Below are 24,110 nucleotides of genomic sequence, written 5' to 3'. Positions count from 1 at the left end.
CTTGTGTTTAATCTGCCCAAGTTCTCCCACACCACCCCACTGCTGCGCTTCCTTCACTGGCTTTCAGTAGCTGCACGTATCAGATTCAAAACACTGATGCTTGCCTACAAGGCCAAAAATGGACCAGCACCATCTTACCTCAGAGACTTCCTCACATCTCGCACTGCACCATGCTTTAAGACAATGTCTGTTGTGAAAAGCGCTATAGAAATAAACTTGACTTGGCTGTCTGAGATCCTCCAGCACTGCTCGACTGGTACCACCTCCTCTCAGAATGAGAGGTAAGTATACTTCAAGGCTCTTCTCTGTTCTGGTATCGAGGTGGTGGAATGAACTTCCACCACCTGCAGAGCTATAAAGGTTTCTTTATAAACAATTGAAAGTAAAGTATCATATGCCTGCTGTTGTTTTTAAATGAAGGGGCATGGGGGGTGCTTATCTAGTCACTAATCAAGTATCTTAAAATATTAAGTTTTAAAAAAACTTTTAAAGATTTAAAATACATAATTTAACTGCTTTACAGTAAAGTATTTGGGGTGATTAATGATAGTATGCCACTGTTTTATTATTCAGAGTGTCAAAATGTTTACAGTACGTATTCTTGGCATTTTTGATCATGTAAAACTATGTGTATAGTTATAATAAAAAAAATAAAAACAATTTAATTAGAAAACTTTTGAGTGCCTGTCAAAAGTTTGGAAACACCTAGTTCAAGAAAATGTTCCTTTTGTTTATATGCAACAAACTAGTAAATTTAATGGTATGAAGATTTATTTTAACCAAATATTATATACATGTATACATATTAAACCTTTGCTAAAATTCTTCCTTACCACTAACAACAGTTAGTTAGTTTTCACCTGTTTTAGTGCACATATATATATATATACACACTGTCAGACCCCGACCTACGACCACTCAACTTACGACATTTGTGAGATACGACCTCAGATAAAAAATATATATAGATATATAGTTATGCTTCTTAACAAGGTTACCCGTACCACTGGCAGAGCGGCATCCCCATAGCATGATGTGACCACCGCTGTGCTTGACCGTTGGATTGGTATTCTTAGGATTGAAGGCTTCTCCTTTCTTATGGCAAACATATGCAACATCCATATGTCCAAAGAGCTCTAGTTTAGTCTCATCTGACTAGAGGATGACTAAGGATCTGACTCATCTGACCAGTAAAGTTGTCTTGTAGTTTGTGATCGCCTGAATACCTTGGCACATGCGCTGGGTGTCTCCGCTGTCCTGGAAATGGCCGGTGAGTCTCTTGGCATGTGTATGCCTCTCTGATGGCATGGGACAGTTTGGCCCTTGATGTTCTTAAGGCTGTTTTGTCCCCTGCTCTGAAGGCAGAGTCTCTAGCCTTTAGTAGCGTACGCACCTTTGCGGCCATCCACGGCTTCTGGACATTATAAAATCATTATATGTTAATGCACCGGAAAAATTAACATTACAGTCATATTAATCCATATTACCAGAATATGGCACCAGGTGTGAAAGTTGTATGCCATGCTAACATTTATATTATGTCGCAGGCATTGAGTAAAGTGTTACTGTTGCCAGAAGGAATAATAATTTGTTAAAGCCATTGTAAAAATGTTCATTTGAATTTGAGCTCAAATTAAGTCTCTTTTTTATGTTGAAGTATAAGCACTTGCATTACATAAGAATTGTTCTAATTATTTCGATGAAACTTTGCAGTAAATTGGAACTCTACAACTACAACACTGATAGATTCTGCTATTTAGCATTCTACGAAATAGAGCAGAAGAGCACACATTCTTTTTACTACCTATTTCCTAATGAAGTCATAAAAATATGTGTGCTAATGGACAAGGGACATATCAGGATTTTTATAGCCATGCTTATTTGAGTGTTGCTTTAAATAGAGGAGGATGCAGTAACAAAGCGTCCTGGCTTTAGTGCTCCATACATTAGCACATTAGCTTCTTCAGGCCCTGTCTCCTGATTAACCTGTGAAAGCTTTAACTTTATATATGAGCTGTAACTGGGGCACAGGGACGAAACCCAATTATAGAATTTTACTTAAATTACCTCCTGAAGGCTTCAATAAAGGTGGTCACATATTAGACATAAATTTTCTGTATAGCTAATATATTACATATAAAAGTGAATATAGCAGTTATTTGACATTATTAGGAACTTGGCAGGTCTTTATTTTCTATCTAATTACCTTTTTCGGATTTGCAGGCTAACTAACGATTAATAAAAACTCTCAATATATTGCTCTAACTGGCAGTTTGTGTCCTAAGATCTGCACATTGCAGATCTTTGGTGGCCATCAGTATCAGTAGTAATTAATACATTATTTTTTAGGTATGTTGCTGCAAAATTCATTCCGATCAGATCCTCTTGTTTCCTTTGAGCCCAATGCATATCTGATTTTCTGATTTTTAGGGTGCAAAAAAAAAGAAGAAAAAAACCTGGCTTCCACTTTTGAATTACTATGTATTTGCTCAGATATGCAAAAAGAAAATAATAAACTCCTGTTTTACTGACGCGCCAAGTCTCGATTCAAGCACCTAAATCCGCCGTGATGCATACATACGGCAATTAAAACCGTTCGTGTGGAAACATAGCAAAAGTTAAGTTTGGTGTCCTGATTTTTTAAACATTTACAAGAATATTTTGTCTTTATGCTTTATGTTGAGTATCTAAAAGAGATTAGGGACTGTAAGGTGTTGGCTGAAGACAGTGTAACTGGACAGCATAAAAATAGTGGTCTGTAGCAGTTGTAATTTTGACAGCAAATTTTTTTTTAGTCTTAGTAATAGTCTTTTGAGTAAAAAAGTCAACTAAATTCCATAAGAAAATAAGTCGACTACATCTACAGTAAAAGACTAAATCTAAAGTAAACTAAAATCGAATAGGTTTTGTTCAAATTATTTCTCAAAAATTTCCAAACTTTTTATTTATTCCTGAAGAAGCATGTTAATATGAATAATGTTAAAGTTTATAATGGTAATACAAACACATTCAACTTTTGTAATACATCTTTATTTAAATGAATAAATAAAAACTCTTATTCTTGAGAAACAAGCATTCATTAATGTTTGGGTTTTATTTTCATGGTGTTTGTCAATTAGATTGCTTTTCTTTGAAATAGTCTCGCTACTCCGCCATAACTAGAACAGTCCTCATCTTCAGTCGTTGTGACTGGTAGTTCTGTGGATCTCCTTGGTTTGTTGTTTTTACAGTCCCTTTTGTACTTTCTGTTAGACTGCAGAACATTTATATGAACTTGTTGGCTCATTTTTGCCATTAGAAGTCTTTTGTATGTGTGAGGTTGAATAAGGGGAAAAGATTATTATGATTATTTCTTCTCTCACATTCTCCTCTCACTCAATCTCATCTACATTCATTTAAATAATGTAAACTATGCTGTGTTGTTTTAAATTTGATTGTTTTACTCTCGCACACACACACACACACACACACACACACACACACACACACACACACACACACACACACACACACACATACACACACACACACACAGTTTACATTATTTAAATTAAGTATAGATTAATCCTTGCTACAAAAAAGTTACAGAAGATTTTTACTCCACGCGGTTTGCAAATCATCTTGTTTTCTTGTTTGCTGTTCTCTTTCTCAGCGATGTTGACATTTTGAAAGTTTTGTGCATCATGCAGCAGGTATATGTGTGGCGGGTAGATCAGTGAGAATGTGCGCACCTCACCTGCCTGCCATGGAGGCACTTTTTTATGATTGTATCTCTTCCCAAATCGCCACACCCTAACATTTTCCTCTCATTTTTATTAGTTGATGAAAGTGTTTAATTTATCTAATATTTTTTCTCATTAACAACTGATTTTTATTTAGTGTACATCTCATTTTTGTCAGTAAAAAAAGAGTGTAGTGAGATTCAGGGAAAAGGTCAGACAGGGGCTCAGTGGTGGTGAAGAGGTGCTGGATCATTGGGCAACTACTGCAGAAATGATATCAGAGACAGCTAGAAAGATACTTGGTGTGACATCTGGAAAGAGAAAAGAAGACAAGGAGATGTAGTGGTGGAATATGGAAGTGCAGGAAAGCATATTGAGAAAGAGGTTGGTGAAACAGAATTGAATCGGCAGAGAGATGAGAAAAGTAGGCAGGAGTACAAGGAGATGCGGCAGCAGGAGAAAAGTGATGTGGCAAAAGCCAAGGAAAAGGCATATGAGGATCTGTATGAGAAGTTGGACAAAAATGAAGTAATAAAGGGTTTGTACCGATTGGCAGAGGAACTGAGCTGGAAAGGATGTGCTACAAGTTAGAGCAATAAAGGATGCAGATGGAAATTTTTTTTTTTTACTAGTGAGGAGAGTGTGTTGAGAAGATAGAGGGAGTATTTTAAGAATGAGGTAAATAAGAGAGAGAGAGAGAGAGAGAGAGAGAGAGAGAGAGAGAGAGAGAGAGAGAGAGAGAGAGAGAGAAGGGTGGATTATGTGGAGATTGTGAAGCAGAAAGTGGCTAGGATTAGTAAGGAGCAGCGATTAAGAGAATGAAGAGTGGAAAGTCGGTTGGCCCAAATGACATACCAATAAAAGAGTGGAGATGTTTAGGAGAGATGGAAGTGGAGTTTTAAACTAGATTGTTTAATAAAATTTTGGATGGTGAGAGGATGCCTGAGAAATGGAGAAGGAATGTGCTGGAACTGATCTTTAAGAATAAGGGAGATGTGTAAACCTGCAATAACTACAGGGGAATAAAGTTGATTAACCACACCATGAAGTTATGGAAAAGAGTAGTGGAAGCCAGGCTGAGAGAAGAGGTGACCATCTGTGAGCAACAGTTTCATGTTGAGGAAGAGCACTACAGATGTTTTGAGGATGTTGATGGAGAAGAATAGAGAAGGTCAGAAGGAGTTGCATTGTGTGTTTGTGGATCTAATATAAGCGTACAACAGGGTGGAGAAAGAGGATTTGTGGTATTTGATGAGGAAGTCAGGTGTGTTAAAGAAGTATGTGAGGGTGGTGCAGGACATGTATGAGGACACAGCAGTCAAGTGTGCAGTAGGAACGACAGACTGGTTCAAGGTGGAGGTTGGATTGCATCAAGGATCGGCTCTGAGCCCTTTCCTGTTTGCGGTGGTGATGGACAGGTTGATGGACGAGGTAAGAGAGGAGTTTTCTCATGGACTATGATGTTTGCGGATGATATTGTAATTTGTGGTGAGAGTAGGGAGCAGGTGGAGATGAGCCTGGAGAGGTGGAGGTATGCGCTGGAGAGAAGAGGAATGAAAGTCAGTAGGAGTAAGACAGAGTACATGTTTGTGAATGAGAGGAAGAGTAGTGGAGTGGTGCGGTTGCAGGGAGAAGAGGTGGAGAAGTTGGAGGAGTTTAGGTACCTTGGATCAACAGTGCAAAGTAATGAAGAGTGTGTTAGAGAATTGAAGAAAAGAGTGCAGGCAGGGTGGAGTGGGTGGAGAAGAGTGGCAGGAGTGATTTTTGATAGAAGAGTATCTGCAAGAGTGAAAGGGAAAGTTTATGGGGCTGTGGTGAGACCTACTATGTTGTATGGTTTAGAGACAGTGGCATTGACTAAAAGACAGGAGGTGGAGCTGGAGGTAGCAGAGCTGAAGATGCTGAGATTTTCATTGGGAGTGACTAAGATGGACAGGATTAGAATCGAGTGTATTGGAGGGACAGAGCATGTAGGACATTTTGAAGACAAGGTGAGAGCGGCTAGATTGAGATGGTTTGGACATGTGCAGAGGACATGGGGTATATAGGAAGAAGAATGCTGAGGATGGAGCTGCCAGGCAGGAGGGAAAAAAAGAAGGCCAAGGAGGAGTTTTATGGATGTGGTAAAGGAAGACATGCAGGTGGCTTTTTTGAATGGGGCAAATGTAGAGGACAGTGAAGTGAAGAGAGAAAATTGGGCATCCACACATTTACAAAATGTGATTAGCAAACGATTTCTATGGACCTCTGATCCTCAAGTTTGCCCTGGCTCCCTACAGATTCATATTATCTCCAGCTATAGCTGCTTAGGACAAAAAAAATGAACCGTTTGAAAGTCTTTTTTTGATCATTTAATTAAACCTAGTGGAGAGACATATAATATCCAAGTGATGGGGACAGTTTAACACCACCGTATATCGTTCATCCATCATTGTGGGTGGACCTGCAGCTTTGGGCTTGACATAACTTTTTTTAACTTCTTGAGTAAGGCTGTATCTTGACGAATCAGTTACTGGCTTAATCTCTATGTCTGACCAAAGATTAAACAGGGCAAATGTATTATTTTATAAATTAGTGTTTTTTTGGTGTTTTTCCCCTCTATTTGTTATTTCCACTTCAAGTATATTTACAATGACAAACAATTTCACACATGGGTTGTTTACTATTCACTGCAAGTCGGGTGATTTTTGGTACAGCTCCATATAGGACTACATATGATCCATTTGTTATATTTTACATCTTGATAATTTACTCCTTTGGTGTTAAAACTGATATAAACTATCATGAATAAATTAAGGTAAGCAGATAATAATAATGTTGGGGAACTCTCACTACTGAAGAGTCATCCAAACATAGCAAGTACTAAAAATTCTCAGTCATTAATTCGTTATCAGCAAACACTTTATCAAGGTCATGATTGTGGTGGATCCTATGTCCAATCCAAGGGAAAATAAGCATGAGTCTAAAAAGCACCATGAATGGGATGCTAATCCATTGCAGGGATCTGTGGCACACAAATACACCCACACAAACACACACCAAGCCACACTCATTCACATTAAAGATGACAAGACATCAGAGAACCTTGAATTAACCAACAAAGACAGAGTTTTACGTGTTGAATTACTTGCATCTATTGCTATAAATGTGTTACCAGAGTCTTCTTTCTTGGCTTTTACAGAATGTAGAGTATTATTAGCCTTGCTCTGTTTTTGATGGTTATGAAAGCAGAAACAATTTGCTTAATACAATGTTCTAGGGACTTCACTTCATATAACCATGCATTGTATGATTTGTAGCCAGGGTCACAAAAATGTCTCTCAGTGCATGTATTATGTACTACCTAAACTCCTAAAGAAGCAAAAGGTAGATGCTACTTGTCCAGCTAAATGTTTATAATGTTTTTTTGTTGTTGTTTGTTTGCATGCACAAATACATTTTCATTTAAAGTCCTATTAAGCAAGCAACACTGAAAATTGTATTCTTAAATCAGCCTTTTCACTTTAATAAAAATATGCAAGTTCAATTAACAGGAAATTATTATGTTTATTTAAAAAAAAAAGGACACAAATATACAAACTTAATTTCTTTTAGAAAAAGGACATTATATCAGTTTGTAAAAGGTCAAAAAGACAATCAGCAACAGTTAAATGGAAAAATCTGAGATGATTTACAAAAAGAAAACCATCCTTTTCTGCATGACAGTGGATAGTGAGAAGTCATTACTCAAAATAATCAAAAAGTCAGCCTAGTACTGCGTGTTGAAATGATGGTAAATACATACAACACAGCATTATTGTCTTTATGATTACAGTAGCAGTTTTTATAAGAAAATCTACCATATCCAGGGACATTGCATACAAAGGAAGGGCTGAGAACATGGTGCCAAATGTGCTAAAGCCAGCATTATTTCCAGTAAAGGTTGTGATGTTTGTGCAGTTCAGGCATTCTGTGGCCTAAGGGCCTACAGCAGAATGAAATATTCACTAAAAGAATAATTTATAATGGAGAGTGTGATGTCCACTACCTCCAGAGTCATTCTGAACTTATTGTTGGTTTCCTCTCAGTATCAGGGTGCTGTTTGGCCTGTAAATTTATCATAATCGCATTTTCCTGTCATACACCCACCCACACTGACCCATTGTGTTTTTGTAATAAAACAGGATTCCATTTACAGATGTAATTGTGATTTAATTTTCTAAGGTAGTCTTAGATAAGGGTTATTATAATTATTTTTTTTTGCATGGTGGACTACCACATGACTGCATCAAAAGCTTTGCACCAGAATTATGGATTATTTATTTATACAATATAGTTGCATTATCTTGCTACTAATCATGAGAAGTTAGCTGGTGTGGTGAAGGACAGGATTCATGCAGCCTATTCATCCTACATACACTTTTTGGGTTATAAAACATATTAGTCCTCATTTTTTGTTCATATAAAATTTTTACTGTTATGTAACATCAGATTGTACCTAAGAGCTAAAGTCTGTGTTTTCTGTTTGTGTTTTTTGGAAGGATTTAACACTGCTCAAGAAAATCCATCAAACATAAAGATATGATAATTTGATAAGCTAACTGTTCAGAAAATCAATACAAATACCTGCATAGGTGAACTTACCCTGCATAAAGATTCTCTCCATAAATATCGATGTATCTTTTGAACTTGCAAGATGATAACATTTTTGTCAATGGACTATAATGTATATATGTATGTAAAAGTCTTTGAGCAGAAAGTTTTTGTAGAGTAGACAAAAAATTATACCCAGAGTTCAGACCAGCAAAAATTTCAAGGAGAATTTATTAAAACTTTAATCAGATAAATCGACTTAAACCCCTAAGCATGTTCTTTTCTAGATTTTTTCTGATTATTGTTGAGATAGTTGAGTTTTACTTGTATACAGTTTTTCAATATAATTTTTCAATATTAATTGTTTCAAGCTTTTGACAAAAGTTAGCAACTGCTGAAAATGAACATTATGAAAGCTATTTAAGCAATTATTTCACATCTGCTAATGACCTGGAAACTATGCTGTTTCAGAACTGACATGTGCATGCCCTTTGTTTGCAAATTGAAATTTCTCTATCGATAATCAACCGTAAATGCATGAGACTGTTCTCAAAGCCGACAGGTCACATTGGCCAGCATTCTATCTAAGTTTTCCTTTACAAAGAGCCTTCAACCTTTTGTTGAGTTTATTGTGTGTCTACCTATTTGTTCTTACCCTAGTCATGGAATCTCAGACCAGTCTTAATATTTATTCAAGCAGTACACACTTGCATTGTACTAATTTCTCTTTAATACTTAATATAACAGGTATTTTTATTCAAGTATTATACTATACATCTTTTGTTATTGAATGATTAATGGTCCATTACTGAATTCCTTGATGTAACGCTTACATCATTGCTGTTTGATGACAAATGTAATTTGACAAATGTAAAGTGCATATGAAAAAATTCAGTATAATATGAATGTAAGTGGTATATCAAATGAGCAGCATTGGCACAATTTAAAATAAGTGTGAATGGACATGATGGAAAGGACAAGCACTGACTAATGGTAATGAGATGTCCTCTGGCAAATGGAAGCAAAGAGGAACATGCATATGCTTTATGTCATCATTTGTATATATAATATTATGATATTGTTGCTCATCACTCAAGACATAATACTTTTCCAATACTAATGCATCCTGGTGGTAGCATCATGCTGAGAGTTAGGCATGGTTGCTTCTTTGATTAATCCCTTGTTTACCTGGTCACTGACTTTTGGTGAATAGCGTTCTAATAGCAAAGTCATGTTTGGTTTGTTTGTTAGTTCTATTTAAATTATATAATAATAATAATAATAATAATAATAATAATAATAATAATAATAATAATAATAATAATAATAATAATAATAATAATAATAATAATAATAATAATAATAATAATAATAATAATAATAATAATAATAATAATAATGGACCACTTCCCGTGGGCTCACCACCTGCAGGAGGGACCGTAAGGGACGGTGCTGTGAGGATTGGGCAGCAGTCGAAGGCGGGGGCCTGCTTAGACTGCTGCCCCCGCGACCCGAATTACGGATAAGCGGGAGAAAATGAATGAATGAATGAATAATGGACCATATTTTTCACAAACACACCTTGCCTGATTGCTATTTGAGACTTGCTTTTGGTTTTCATGATGGTTTGTTGTACATTGCATTACGTGTACGGTATTTGGCAGACATATGGTATGTCTCCCACACACATGGTATTCCCTTATCCAGAGTGACTTAATCTCCATCACTAAATACATTCTTAGGTAGATCATTTTAGTAGATTCAGCATAACAGGCGCGTTTATGGTGAAATAATGTGAAACAATGGCCATGTGACAGAACTGTTCACAGTAAATACAAGCCTAAACATTTGCAGGGAGTGTTCATTAACAAAAGCTTTAAGACTATATTGTGCAAACACTGGCCACACACACACCATCTGCAGTGAAGGATGGCAAGATATCATGAAGGTACAGACTTATTACTCATTACACATTACTTATATATGTAAATTTTTTAATATTAAAATATATGTATATATAAAATATTTGTATAATTATTGGTTAAAAAAAAACAGAGAGACGGATAGATAGATAGATAGATAGATAGATAGATAGATAGATAGATAGATAGATAGATAGATAGATAGATAGATAGATAGATAGATAGATAGATAGATAGATTGATTGAACATACAATTTGAGATTATTTAATATAAGATTTTATTTTATATTAATTCTATTTTTATATATATCTTAATGCTTAATGTTGATTTTGAGAACAGAGAGAGAGAGAGAGAGAGAGAGAGAGAGAGAGAGAGAGAGATTTTGGCAAGCTCTAATAGCTCAGCTGCTTGGTACAGACTGTTGGTTTGAACTCCATGATATTGTTGCACTGGTATGCCCTTCAGGTGAAAATGCTTCCTCGGGGACATGTTGGAGATCAAGTTTATTCTATTGAATATAGTGCACAATGCATGCCTATGTGTAAGTGAGAAAAACAGCAAAAGAAAGCAAGTGTGTTCTCACTAATATTTTTTTTTTAGATGCTGTTTGGTACATTTGATTAAAATCACGTTGTTTTCTTTGGGTGAGAAAGGGAATCAATATTAAACAAAAGTAAAAAAAAAACTATGAAAAACCTGTGATGATAATGTCCTTGACATAAGTCCAGAGGTATGGAAATAAATATTTAGCCCGTGTCAAAACAAATCTGGCAAGACCTTTTTTTCAGGATTTTTCCCCTGAACAAGCTGTTGGGCATGGACAGAGAGAATTGGACTCCAGCCTTGTGTGCTTATGTTCTGCTCCTTCTTGGCTGCATGTGATGTTGTTTGTATCGGAACAGTCTGGTATCTCTGTGGTTGATGGTTCCTCGCACTTGGTCATGTGGTGTAAGATGTGGCATTGTTTTTCCAGGGTGGCTGATAACTGTGCATATACGGGTGTAAGTGTATTGCTTATGAGAGTACAGAATAGCACTGCTGGTATCTGGCTCTCGGTCATGTTTTCAAACACAAAATTATTTCTGTAAAGAACTGGTTCCAAGTTGAATGCAACAAATAGCACATGTTCAAAAGCAAATTTATGATCTTTTTCCTTAGGATTTTTATGTTTAAAAACAATGCATAATGGGAATTTTTTTAAAGTGATTAATTATGAGCATTGATAATTTTGCAACTGTGAATGTTTTTTTTTTTAAATGTCTTGTCTGTGCACTGAAAATTTTTCCTTTATTTATTCATAAATTGAATCCTGAGTCTGTCCCAAGAAGATTTAGTGTAAGACAGATATGCTGTACACCCTGGATGAGATGCAGTTCATTTCAGATCACTATGCACACACATCCCACTTGCCAGCTTGTTTACTTTTTGAGTTTTAATGGCACACATACCTTTTAAAAAGAGTATGCTGCTTTTGTACAACATGTTTTACTTTTCTTTGCATTTCCTTTCCGGAAGTACACCGATAGGGAATAACAGTATGACCACCTGCCTAATATTGTGTTTGTCCTCTTTTGCTGCCAAAACAGTCCTGACTGGTTGCTTATTAACAACAACTTCTTCAGCAATTTGAGTTACAATAGCTCATCTGTTGGATTGGACCAGCCTCCGCTCCCCATGTGCATTAATGAGCCTTGGCCCTTTTACCGGTTTACCCCTGACCCTTCCTTGGACCACTTTTGATAGATTCTGACCACTGCAGACCAGGAACACCCCAAAAAAGCTGCAATTTTGGAAATGCCCTGACACAGTCGTCTATCCATCACAATTTCCCCCTTGTTAAACTCTTAAATCCTTATGCTCGCCCATTTTACCTGCTTATAACAAATCAATTTTGAGGACAAAATGTTCACTTGCTGCCTAATATATCCCACCCAATAACAGGTGCCATGATGAAGAGATAATCAGTGTTATTCAATTCACAGGTAATAATGTTAGAATGTCATAATGTTATGCCTGATCGGTGTATATACAATTAGGCTGAAACATAACAAACACTCATTAAGAATCATACGCTTCTTTGTTTCTCTTCCTTTCTGTCTATCTTACTCTGTCCCATGTTCCCACCATCCTTCGGGCATTGTGTCCTCTTTATCCTAAAATGGTGGATCTGGAACCTGTCCCAGGAACTCAGTCCTTGAGACAGCAACACACACTAGACTAGATGCCAGTTTATTGCAAGTCACTATACATACACATAATAGCACACCTAATTACACTTACAGTAAATCAGAATAATCTTTATTGCCATGTATGTAAAAAAACATTATCGGTAGGTTTTTGCAGAGTACGTACAATAATAATGTAAGTGAGGCAGTGCAATAATAATTTCCCCCAATAAGTAAAAGGTGCAGAATTGCAATATAGTTGTCCTTGTTGATTGTGTGAATGTAACACATATGAAATGAACAATGTTGGGTTTCTATTACTGTAATGTTAGTAATTATGGAAGCGAATCAGAGATGATGGTGGGTCCTTGGGTTTATTAATAAGGTCAGTTGCAGATGGAAAGAAGACAACTAGAGAACAAAAAGGAATCCCACAAAGAACATATTGCTTAACTTCTTGGTATACCCTAGCAGCTGTGCAAGATGGTCTCCTTTTACACTTTTGTTCACATTGTCAAAAAGTATTCTGTCATTTATTGCATGACTGTATTATCTAGGGTTTTGTTGCAGTGAAATAGTCTAATCATTTGAGACTCTATATTCATTATTATGCTAATATAATTAATATTACAATGCTATTTTAGGACCTTATGTTAAATCAATTTTGTTACAAATGCCTGTACTCATTTGGCAACCATATTTGGCAACCATATTAATTTAGTTTGACTATAAATAAGTGTTTAGAGTTTGGAAAGAGTATTTCAGTATATCAGGTGGTGGTATTATTTATTTATTATTCATATGATCAGCAATAAGCATCCCTTAGTGGTTTACTGCTCATTCTTGTTTTAGAAGTTTGCCTTATTCTTGTCCTAGCTCCTTCCTGGTCATGCCCCTGAATGTTTTTCTCACCTGTGTCTTGCTGTGTTGTCCCCCTTCCTGTTATTTTTAATAGGCATTTGGTTGTCTCCTGTAATCTTAGGTGTATTTTTTGCACACCTGTTTCCTTGTTTTGTTAGGTCTGTTTTCGTTCTGATTTTGATCTCAATCCACCCTTTTGAATTATGATTGAAATATACTAATAAAATTGCTTTCAGTTATTGCATCTGTATGTATGTATGTATGTATGGCATGACATTTTGGGAAGTGGCAAGTCTTTTCAAGTCTTTTCAATGGAACTGTAATTCCTGTAATTTTACACATATTGTGATTCACACAGTACTTCATTGTATGTACCTGAAACACTGAACATGAAGGATAAGACTTCTGTAATGAATTTATAATGATGATCAAGGATGTGATTGATGTATTAATGATAAAGTGCGATTGTGATGTGATTGTTTTTTTTTTTGTTGTTGTTTTCTGTAGACAAATGTGATGAAGCACTAGCCACACCCCTTTCCCACAGTGCCTTCAGTGGTTCATCTGTGTTCACCACAGGATATGCTCCTGGATATGCCAAACTAAACAGAAGAGGAGGTAAGAGACCATATATATATATATATATATATATATATATATATATATATATATATATATATATATATTTTTTTTTTTTTTTTTTTTTTTTTTTTTTTTTTTCCTCTCTCATTTTCTATGTTGCTGTTCTCCTCAATTCATATTTTAGATTTTCTGTGTGCTGTACTTGCAGACAACTGATTGTTGTCTTCAAAACATTTAAGTGAAATTGACCATATGACCATATGACACTCTGTTCTTTATCATCGGGTATGCTGCTATGAGTTATCGCTCAAGTATATGCAAAATTAAGTCTTCTCCACCCACCCCCCCAGGAAAAATAGCAGATGAGCCAATTGACTTGAATCTAGAATAACTGAAAGGTGTGTTTTACAATGTGTTTTGAAATCTTAACTGACACCTTGGAGGCCCTGCACAGTCAAGCCCGCTGTGGTAGAAAGTGCAGTGTGCTTATATAGTATGCAGGTTTTACAATAACCCCCAAGCAAATGGCAGCTCACCTTTGGATCTGACTGCATCTGTAACACAAAATACAAAATAATATAAAAATCACAAAATAAGTCCTACTCATATAAGACATTCTCTTACTATGGATGGTGGACTGTTAGTCTAATAAACATAGCCCAGATAATAATTGATAGGCATAGCACAAATAATAATTGATAGACGTAACCTGAGATGAAGAAAAATGCATTTCAGCTGCTATGCCATATTGTTCCGTTGATAAACACAAAAAAAATGTTCAATGACCCTTTTTCATGATGAAATCTAAACACTAACTAAATAATGCACTGATAAGAAATAGTAATTAATTTTAACAATATATTACAAAACATTTAATCACCAAATATTTTTCTTTCTGTCGTACATCTTAAACAGAAAACCGGAAATTAATTGATTGTAAATTTACTGAAATGCTGTTTCTTGCAATTAAATATGCAGGTTTTTAGAAATATTGAAACTGTAGACAAGTGTTTTTTTTCCACTAAGACAGTTTCAGGCTTTAACTAGACCATACTGACACATTGAGATTCTTGGTTTTGAATGTATTTCAATTTACCATTAGCAGTAATCTTCAGGCTTATGTTATTATTAGAGGATAATAAAGATGTCTCTTGCAGGCTGGAACAGCTTCAAACTCTTGCTCTGTTACACTTAAATGTAGAAAAGTTTACAAATTAGTCAAATAGAGCTGATTTTACATAAGGTTTCTTACTTATTTGGTTACATTAAATAATATTGGTTTCCACAATGTTAACACCAATTTGTAAAAAAAAAAAAAAAAAAAAAAAAAAAAAGCAGAAAAGTTAGCACAAACTGCTTCCTGTACTGCTAATGTAATACCAACTAAAAGTTTGAAACAAGCATCCCCAATAAACAAAGTCACTGAACTTAACTTACTTTAAATGCACTACTGATTTTTATGTAAGAAGAAGCTTCTCCAGGTCACTGTTCATTTTAAGTTAAATTAAATTGAAATAAGCCGACAGCATTTAGTACATAATACATAATATATGCAATACATTACTAAAATGTGAATACTTTAAGTAAAACTAAATTTAATTACCTGTAAATATGAACGCATTTTTCCACGCATCACCTTAACATTATATGGAATGTGAACATGGTCTTGCCTACAGACCTCTGTGTGTTTTCTGTTGATTATACCACTTGGATACCAGGTGGATGTTCTTTAAACAAGTGCTAAGCACAGTTTACACTCAAGTTTCCATTATTGGACAGATGGTAATCTTGAAGTTGGCACAAGAAAGATATTTAGAACTCAAATTTTACTCCTTCTCAAATTCCCTTTGTACTAACATTGTTTGTACTAACACTGTTTGACTAGTATACAGTTAAACAATTGGGATGAGTTATCCCACTTATTACACTATCTGCTGTCACACAGATGAGTTCCCTTTTGAGTCTGGTTCCTCTCTTGTCGCCTCAGGGAATTTTTTTCTTGCCAGCATTGCCTGTGGCTAGCTCATTAGAGATTACATTTTAAATAAAAAAATTAGATCTGGATTTCTGTAAAGCTTATTTCTGGCAATGTCTATTGTTAAAACTGCTATACAAATATATTGTAACAGAATAAAAATTAAAGCATGCATTGTTACTTTAGTGATCATCATGTTGTTCATAATGTATCTATATCTAAATATATTTAGGTCTATAATATAGCAAAAGTTATTAAGAATATTTATTTATTTTGATTAAACTTTGGAATAGCAGCCAAATAGGATAACATTGGTCAAAGTTAGATCCAAATGCTAATTTATTTCTGAATAATTGTTTGTTATTTTCTTGACATATATTTTAATTTGCAATAAGCATAAACTTCTCAGCTATACTGAACTTCTATACTATACTTGAAATCATACAATCACAATTACAAAAAAGTTTGGGTGCTTTGTAAAATGTACGTAAAAACAGATTAAAATTATTTGCAATTCTGATAAACCTATATTCACAATAGAATACAGAAAAGATATCAAATGTTTAAACTGGGGAAATTTACTATTTTGAGAAGAAGAAAAAAAAGGCCTGCTTTCAGTCAAGATCTTTCACCATTTTAAAACATTTGGCACATGGTAAAACAAAAAATATGACAAAGAAGACCCAGGACTGTTGAGCAGCTAGAATCCTGTATTAGACATGATATGCACAACATTTCTCTCCCAAAACTCACAGAGGAGGGGATGCTTAAAAGTGGTAAACATGGCCTTATCCCAACTTTTTTTGAGTCCTGTTTCGGCCATCAAATAAATTACAATTTATCTTTTTACTTATAATGGTACAGCTCCTTAATTGAAAAATTTTATTTGTTTACCGTGTTCTATTGTGCATAAAATGTAGGTTTATTACATTTGCAAATCATTGCATTCTGTTTTGCATTTTACATGGCATGCCAACCCTTTTCGAAATTAGGATTGTTTGTCACATACAATTAGCATTTGCTGTCATGAGACTGATATCCACAGAAAATTAATTTCCAATTTTGTTCTTTCCACACACTTGTTAAATATTGTTGATGGCAGAATGTCCGAGTTCACAGCTTCTCACAGTCTCAGTCTGGCATTCTTGCTTCGGTCACTTATCGAGCACATCCAGAGCCAATCACTGAAACAGACCCATTAGATACACTAGGACAAGCGGTATCATAAAACACTTTCATTGGTAAAGACGGGACCTGGACACTCATATGCCAGCCACAGATTTCTCTCCTTATCAGTGACACACTATATAGGCCTGCAAATGATACTATTTGACTGGGGAACCATTTTAGCAATTTATAGCACAATTTCATTTTGAGACACCCCTTAGTATCACAGAAAGACCAGAAGCCTCTGGGAGCATTGTGATCAGTGCTTGTTCCCAGGGAGATATACACATTTTATGGCTGTACTTCAAGACATTGTTGGGACATTGCCTCACATATTGTTTTCTGTAACCTTCCCAAGTAGCAAATGAGCTTGAGGCAGGTTTTTTAACATCAAATCATATTTATAAACATTTGTTTATTCATCCCTTGCAGGGTATAAAAACCCCAAAGAATCATCATTTGATTTATGGCTTGCAAAGTATTCTGGGGATAGAGAACTACAGACTATAAAAACAACATTTGATTGTACTGGGAAACAGATTAGTGTGTTAGGAAAAGAAGTCTAATTAAAAATAAATAAAGGATATGATTTAGGATAGAGCTGGGAAAAATTTGACTAAGTGGAAACCGAAAAAAACAGAAGAAATCTAGAGTTGTTAGAATGGCTATTCAGCTGTCAATTGTACAACTTTGGAATTATCTATCAGTAGTTAGCACATGAAGGGAGAGTGGTGGCTCCAGCGGTTAAGGCGCTGGGTTACCGATCGGAAGGTCGGGGGTTCAAGCCCCGGTATCGCCAAGCTGCCACTCTTGGGCCCTTGAGCAAGGCCCTTAACCCTCTATGCTCCAGGGGACCCTTACGAGAAAAATAAATCAAGGGCCGTGACGTCGGAGCGACGTGGGGCTGCCTTCCCGTTGGCTCACCACCTGCAGGAGGGACCGTAAGGGACCGGTGCTGAGAGGATTGGGCAGCAGTCGAAGGCGGGGGCCTTGACAGCCCGATCCCTGGACACGGAGAAGTGTCTGGGGAATCTGCTTAGACTGCTGCCCCCGCGACCCGAATTACGGATAAGCGGGAGAAGATGAATGATGAATGAATAGTTAGCACATTTGCCTAAGGGTTTGCATGGTTTTAAAGCTCTACCTATTTGCATAATTCTGGGGTTTCCTCCACCAAAACATTTGTTGTAAAATGATTGGCATTTCCAAATTGTTCATAATGTTTGTGCTCTGTGATATTTTGGCACTTTGTCACAGACGCATTGTATTTCTTATGACATGCACAAGTGACCCACCACACGGGGGATACATACAGTGGCGATCATGTGTATGTGTGTGCATAAGAGTAGTTTTCAGAAGGTATACACTGACCTTACATATTAAATCAGAAGCTAAACGTACTTTATTTAGTGAACAAAAAAGAAACAACAATGAAAATTACAATAAAGAAGACATTCAAAACTCAGATGAGGGTTCCCTCTGGTGGCTTGGCAGGGAATTGTCCCAAACTAGATGTTACATTGATACACTGAAAAAACACAGGTTTAGTATTGGCTTAAATGTGCAGAAACTGCATTCGAATGGATTTAAATATATTATTGTTCAATGCTGTTTTAGTGTATCCCAGGACACTTTAGATACTATCCATATAGAGACAGAAAATGGAGTCTCAACATTATGCTTGTCTACAATACCTTACTAATGAAACCTTCCTGGCTTTGTGAATCAATTACGGGTATTAAGTACTGACCAATATACAGCTTTGATATTCAGATTTTGTCTGCCGTAACAGGATGACGAATCAAATGTATTATTTATATTAATACCACAGAAAGTTTGAATGCTTTAAGATCAGTAAGATGTTAATTAATGAACAAAACTTCATTCTCTTTCATGTAACGCAAATTAACATTGAAAACAAACAGTATAGTGTTTTCTTTACTTAATGAATTTTTTTTTATTAAAGTCTAATTGTTGGCAAATTGATATGGTAAATGTGTTATTAGTTTTGTTTTGGAAACTGTAAATTATTTAACATGCTTATTACTTGCTAATTGCTATATTCTGGGTATTAGTAAATATGAATGCTTTATCTGAGGGGTTTATTACTTAAATCCCTCATATGGCCACTTCATACTATTCCCTCTATTTTTCATCTACTTAGCACTAGCTCGTCTGTGAGATGAGGCCTGGAAGAAAAAGGTCAAAACCCTGTCGAGTGTAACCCTGTTTGTCCCTCACAGCTGGAGTGGGAAAAGGAGGTGGGAGGGGAGAATGGAGACAGACGGTCAGGCCGAATAGCCAGCTAGTGGGAAGCTAATGAGAGGGAGAGCTGGGAAGTGTTCAAGGTGAGGGAGGTTGGCAGAGGGGGAAAGCAGACGTGACTAGCATTCAGGCACAGCACAAGGACTCTTCTGAATACCAATGTGGCCGTGCATGAAATTGGGGTGTTAATAAGTGGCACAGGCCCACTGATCCCTGCACTTCACTTTCCCTTTCATTCTTTCTCTCTCCTCCTTCAGTACTCATCCAAAATCCACATCAATTACCCAAGAGAATTAAAGCTTCTTAGCATGCAGCATAGAGACAGTTATGTCTATTGGCCATGCAAGTAATTTCTTTTTCAGATTCATTGCTACTGATGTAATAACATTGCTCCTGATGTAATGTCACCGTTTTCTTCAGAAAACACTAGTTTGTTTGTTTGTTTGGTTTTTTGATAAACACATTTATAAGCATTTTGAAGGCAAATCTTTGACTTATGAAAATGAGATAAAAGAGGTGAAAAGAGACAAAGAGAAAAAGATGTAATTTAACAAAATATACAAAAAATATTTTAATTAATTTGTCATTTATTGTAGGAATAAAGCAGAAAGGAAATAGTAGTAAAAGAATGAGGTACTTTATTAAAGATCTCGTAGACCGATGCTCCAAAAGCACTGCTTAGGTTTGATCTGACCCGTAGTGCATGTTTAGGCAAATAATGTAATTGGTCATGGCCACAATTTTAACACGTTCTTGAATTTATAATTCCAAGACTAATTATTGCCAAATTGATATGTTATTAGTTATGTTTTGAAAACTATATATTATTTACCATGCTTATTACCAGTGTTGTGCAGTGTAGTTACTAAAAAATATTAACTAGTTACTGTTACTCGTTACTTCATTCAAAAGGTATCTTAGTTACTTTGTTGATTACTTACACCAAAAACGCGTTACTGTTAAAAGTAACTTTTTAGTTACTTTTTTAAAGAACGTTCTTTAATGTTCCCATTAATGCCCTTTTATGCGTTATGGTCTACAAACACAAAACTGACTTAAACACAAAGTAATTTTTAAACACTAAGTCAGACCAGCACAAACTGAATATATCACAAGGATTTCTAAAATAAATAACAAAACAAGCTAAATAATATATTCAGAATCAAAAACTAAAGTGGCTTATGCTGTTGTGTTGAGCTCTTAAAAATTTTCAACAATGTGCAACAGAACACCGGGGTTAGCTTCTAGCTTCTAGCTTCTGACATGGGGTTCCTGGAGGAGCTTCAACAGATTGGAGTTGCTGTTTATTGCAGTAGATACGAGCTTCGAACCAGAAAGACACAGCTTACATTTGACTTAAAAGTCTGCTGTCTTTATACTCAACTAAAGTGAAATAATGAGCATATTTCCACTTTGAGAAACTCGTCTTGCTCTCGCCTCGACTCGTCATTACTGCCGCACAGACCTAAATAAACGGAGACACGCCCACAGCGCGTCTTCTTCGTATTTACAGTGGTTCATCCACCAATCCTACAATGCGTCTCTGCTATAAACAGGTTAGGCTGTAGGCTACACTTCAGCCGAAATTCATTCATTTAAAAAAGTAACGGGTAACGCACCATACGGTAACGGTAACGGCGTTACTTTATTTTTAAAAGTAACATGTTACAGTATTAGTTACTGTCAAAAGTTACTGGTAACGCGTTACTGCCCAACACTGCTTATTACTTTATATTCTTGTTATTAGCCAATATAAATGTTTCATCTGGGGTTTTAATGCTTATTTTAATAAATCCCTCGTCTACTTTACTTATAGGAATTTATTCCCATGTCTCCCAAATCAGTCATCTTCCATTATGCACCAACAAGCTAGGAAATGCAATAAGGTAGCACAAGGTAGCTGTAAAATCACATATCAGCTAACAATCTGTAAGTGATATTACAGTATATGCTTCCTCTGATAAAATTGAAAACAGGTCTTTATAAAATGCTGTGAGTGGTATGTTACGAGGCCTCCTTTTGCATACAGACTCACAGTATTGAGTAGTGTTGCTCTGCTCTGTTTTTGTATTGTTATTTTTTATTTTAATGACACCCTCTGATTATTTCCACAATATTTCATTCGAGTTTTCTTAACTTTCTTTTCTCTAGTAAGCTGCGTTCTAACTCCATTTCAGCGCTTGTGGTTTTCCAGTGGCCTTGCTTTTTTCTCTCTTATCATCAAAGAGCATCTGCCTCTGTGCCAGTTTGCAGTAAGATTCCTGTCCCCCTGGCTTTCCTCTCTTCTGTACTTTTTCACTCGTCTTTCTTTCAGTGCTTCAATTCTTAATATGGCCCCATTAAGACTTTCTTTTTTGGTGGGGATCCAGGTTGTCAACCACCAAAGCTTATTGTGTTTTTCCCCCTCTGCTTCTATGTGCTTATCAATAAAGCTTAGTGACTTTTAAGATTGTATCATGATCCTTGAAGGGCTTCGAAATCTGAGTTTTTTCAGTGACAGATTTCTTTATACAGTATCTATAAGAACTGCATGGTACAATGTTATGTCACTGGTTTTTATGCTTTTGATTTTTATGGCACCTGACATTACAAGCCTTTTCCTTTGAGATATATTGCATTTATTCTGTCGTTTTTATTTTCTTTGCCTTATAGAAAGACTCACAAAGGATGCATTTGTAAGCATAACAAGGGAGACAAATGTCCTGAAATGTATTGCTTGAGATTATGGGGAGAAGGCATTGTGCCAGCGTTCAGAGTTTTTGGTGTTAGATTGAGAAAAACATGAGTTTTTTTAAACTAAGCGCAAAGAAAATGCTAAATCTGCTCTACTGGTTTATATTAGATATAGTATATCTGGGGTATATTTTGTGACATGGGAAATATAAATGGCATCTTACTAATGGTTTTTTTTTAGAAATTTTTATAAAATCATATTATCTAGATAGAAATAGATTCAGTTGAAGGCTGTGGAAACTTTATTACTGTCACGCTTTGATTAAGGGTTGGAAACCAAAATATGAATAGGACATTTATTAGCCTTGGGAAACAAACATAAGCTAGGAAGCAGCATGTACCGAAAAACGGGTATATTCGGAAACACAGGTAGACCATTGATGGTCGCCAGAATGAACCGTAGATTGGACGGTGAGTGAGTGTGAGCGAACAGGGGGGTTAATAAGAAGTGAGGAATATTGAGGAATTTAGTTGGGAAAGGTTCTTGGACATGAAAATAGGATATATAATTCATAAATAAATATTTATTAATTAATAAATAATTAATTAATTATTAATTAATGAATACTACAAACATACTGTTACATACGTTTTAAAGTATAAAGTATAGTTCATATATCAGAATGTTTTATATTAAAAAATTTTTGGTTAGCTTAAAGGTTTCTATCTATTAGTATCAATAACAGAAGAATTAGCCATGAGTTCAAAGGGTTAATGGTGATACTGAAAATTATATATGCTTTCTGATCATGATAAATAAATCCATTGCTTTCGGGCTTTGTAGGTGCTGGAGGCTGGTCGCCTTTCGAAACTGATCATTATCCATGGCTGCAGGTGGACCTGGGCAGCAGGAAGCAGGTGACGGCTATCGCCACTCAAGGCCGATACAGCAGCTCAGACTGGACCACACACTACCGGCTACTTTACAGTGACATGGGCAGGAACTGGAAACCCTATCATCAGGATGGAAACATCTGGGTAAGTTCTGTACTGAATTATTTATACTACTGCTTTTAGAAACTTCAAGTCTTCAAGAAATGCCAATACAGTATGGCATCTCATATGCATGAAGGTCTAGAAGTCCAAGTTCATTACTTGTACGTGATTGTATTGATTTCATCAGTATTAACAATTGTGTACATTTTCTTTGTTTCCTAACTAATTGTTCCATAATGTATAATAATAATAATAATAATAATAATAATAATAATAAAAATAATAATAATAATAATATGTTTGTCCATTAGTTATTTTGTTTTTATCAACTGAATAAAAAAAGCAGTCTTGGTTTGTGGAGATTTTGACTGAACTGTTTTTAGGATTTGGCCCCTTAGTTGCTCACACAAACATAATACATTCAGTTCTGCCTTTTAGGTCTAAAAGGAAGGAATTACTTTCCCTTTTTGTATATTTTTATGTAGAATTTTAAACTAAGTAGTAGATCCTAGGACACATGCATGTGTTTTTGTTGGGTTAGCATGTTATTTAAAATTTTAAGAAGCACTTGTCTATCTTCACAAGCCAATTAATGATTTCGATACACTATATTTCGATACACTATATTTAGTTATGATATAATGCTGAGATGCATGCAATTGGGTGACTGGGTGACATATTGCTTCTTTGTGGATTCCTTATGTTTGAGAATTGTAGGACATTTTATACTGTCTTTTATACTGTCACACCTAAATGTATTCATGTACTGTATATGAACAAACAAAAGTATCATCAGAATTTGTAAAATCAATTCTAGAGTGAAAGCAATTGCATTGTTGCAGTGTTCACATGTTCACAGTATTTACACTTATATTTCAGCACTAGCTCAAACATTGATAATTGATCATTTATCTTGAAAACATAATATATAACACATATAACATAATATATAACTTCATTAAGATCATCCGGAATTTTTTAAACACTGAAGAACCTGAAGATCAGGATTTAATTAAGAAAAAGTAATTACAGAAGATCCACCACTGACAGTGTGACACGTTAACATAAGTCAAATAAAGGCTTAAAATAATAATAATAATAATAATAATAATAATAATAATAATAATAATAATAATACATAAAAAACTAGTGCTTATTTCCTAAAATCTTTTTTTTTTCCTTTTATTACAACTGTCAGCCATCGTCACA

General features: G+C 35.5%; 1 protein-coding gene across 2 annotated transcripts in view; it reads left to right on the top strand.

The window, feature by feature from the left end:
• Window positions 1-24,110, top strand: part of LOC310719776 (contactin-associated protein-like 2) — a 245,626-nt gene that overhangs the window by 84,998 nt on the left and 136,518 nt on the right. Inside the window, exons 3-4 of one of the 2 annotated variants that reach the window (XM_083529849.1) lie at window positions 13,751-13,861; window positions 22,750-22,943. In XM_083529849.1, the coding sequence (XP_083385975.1) occupies window positions 13,751-13,861; window positions 22,750-22,943 (305 nt within the window). The remainder of the gene's footprint in view (window positions 1-13,750; window positions 13,862-22,749; window positions 22,944-24,110) is intronic. The other variant, XM_083529850.1, reaches the window with a different exon arrangement.

Source organism: Silurus aristotelis (genome assembly GCF_946808225.1).
Source record: "Silurus aristotelis genome assembly, chromosome: 25".
Classification (NCBI taxonomy): Eukaryota; Metazoa; Chordata; class Actinopteri; order Siluriformes; family Siluridae; genus Silurus; species Silurus aristotelis.
Note: the sequence above shows the minus strand (reverse complement) of the source record. Positions and strands in the feature narration are given on the sequence as shown.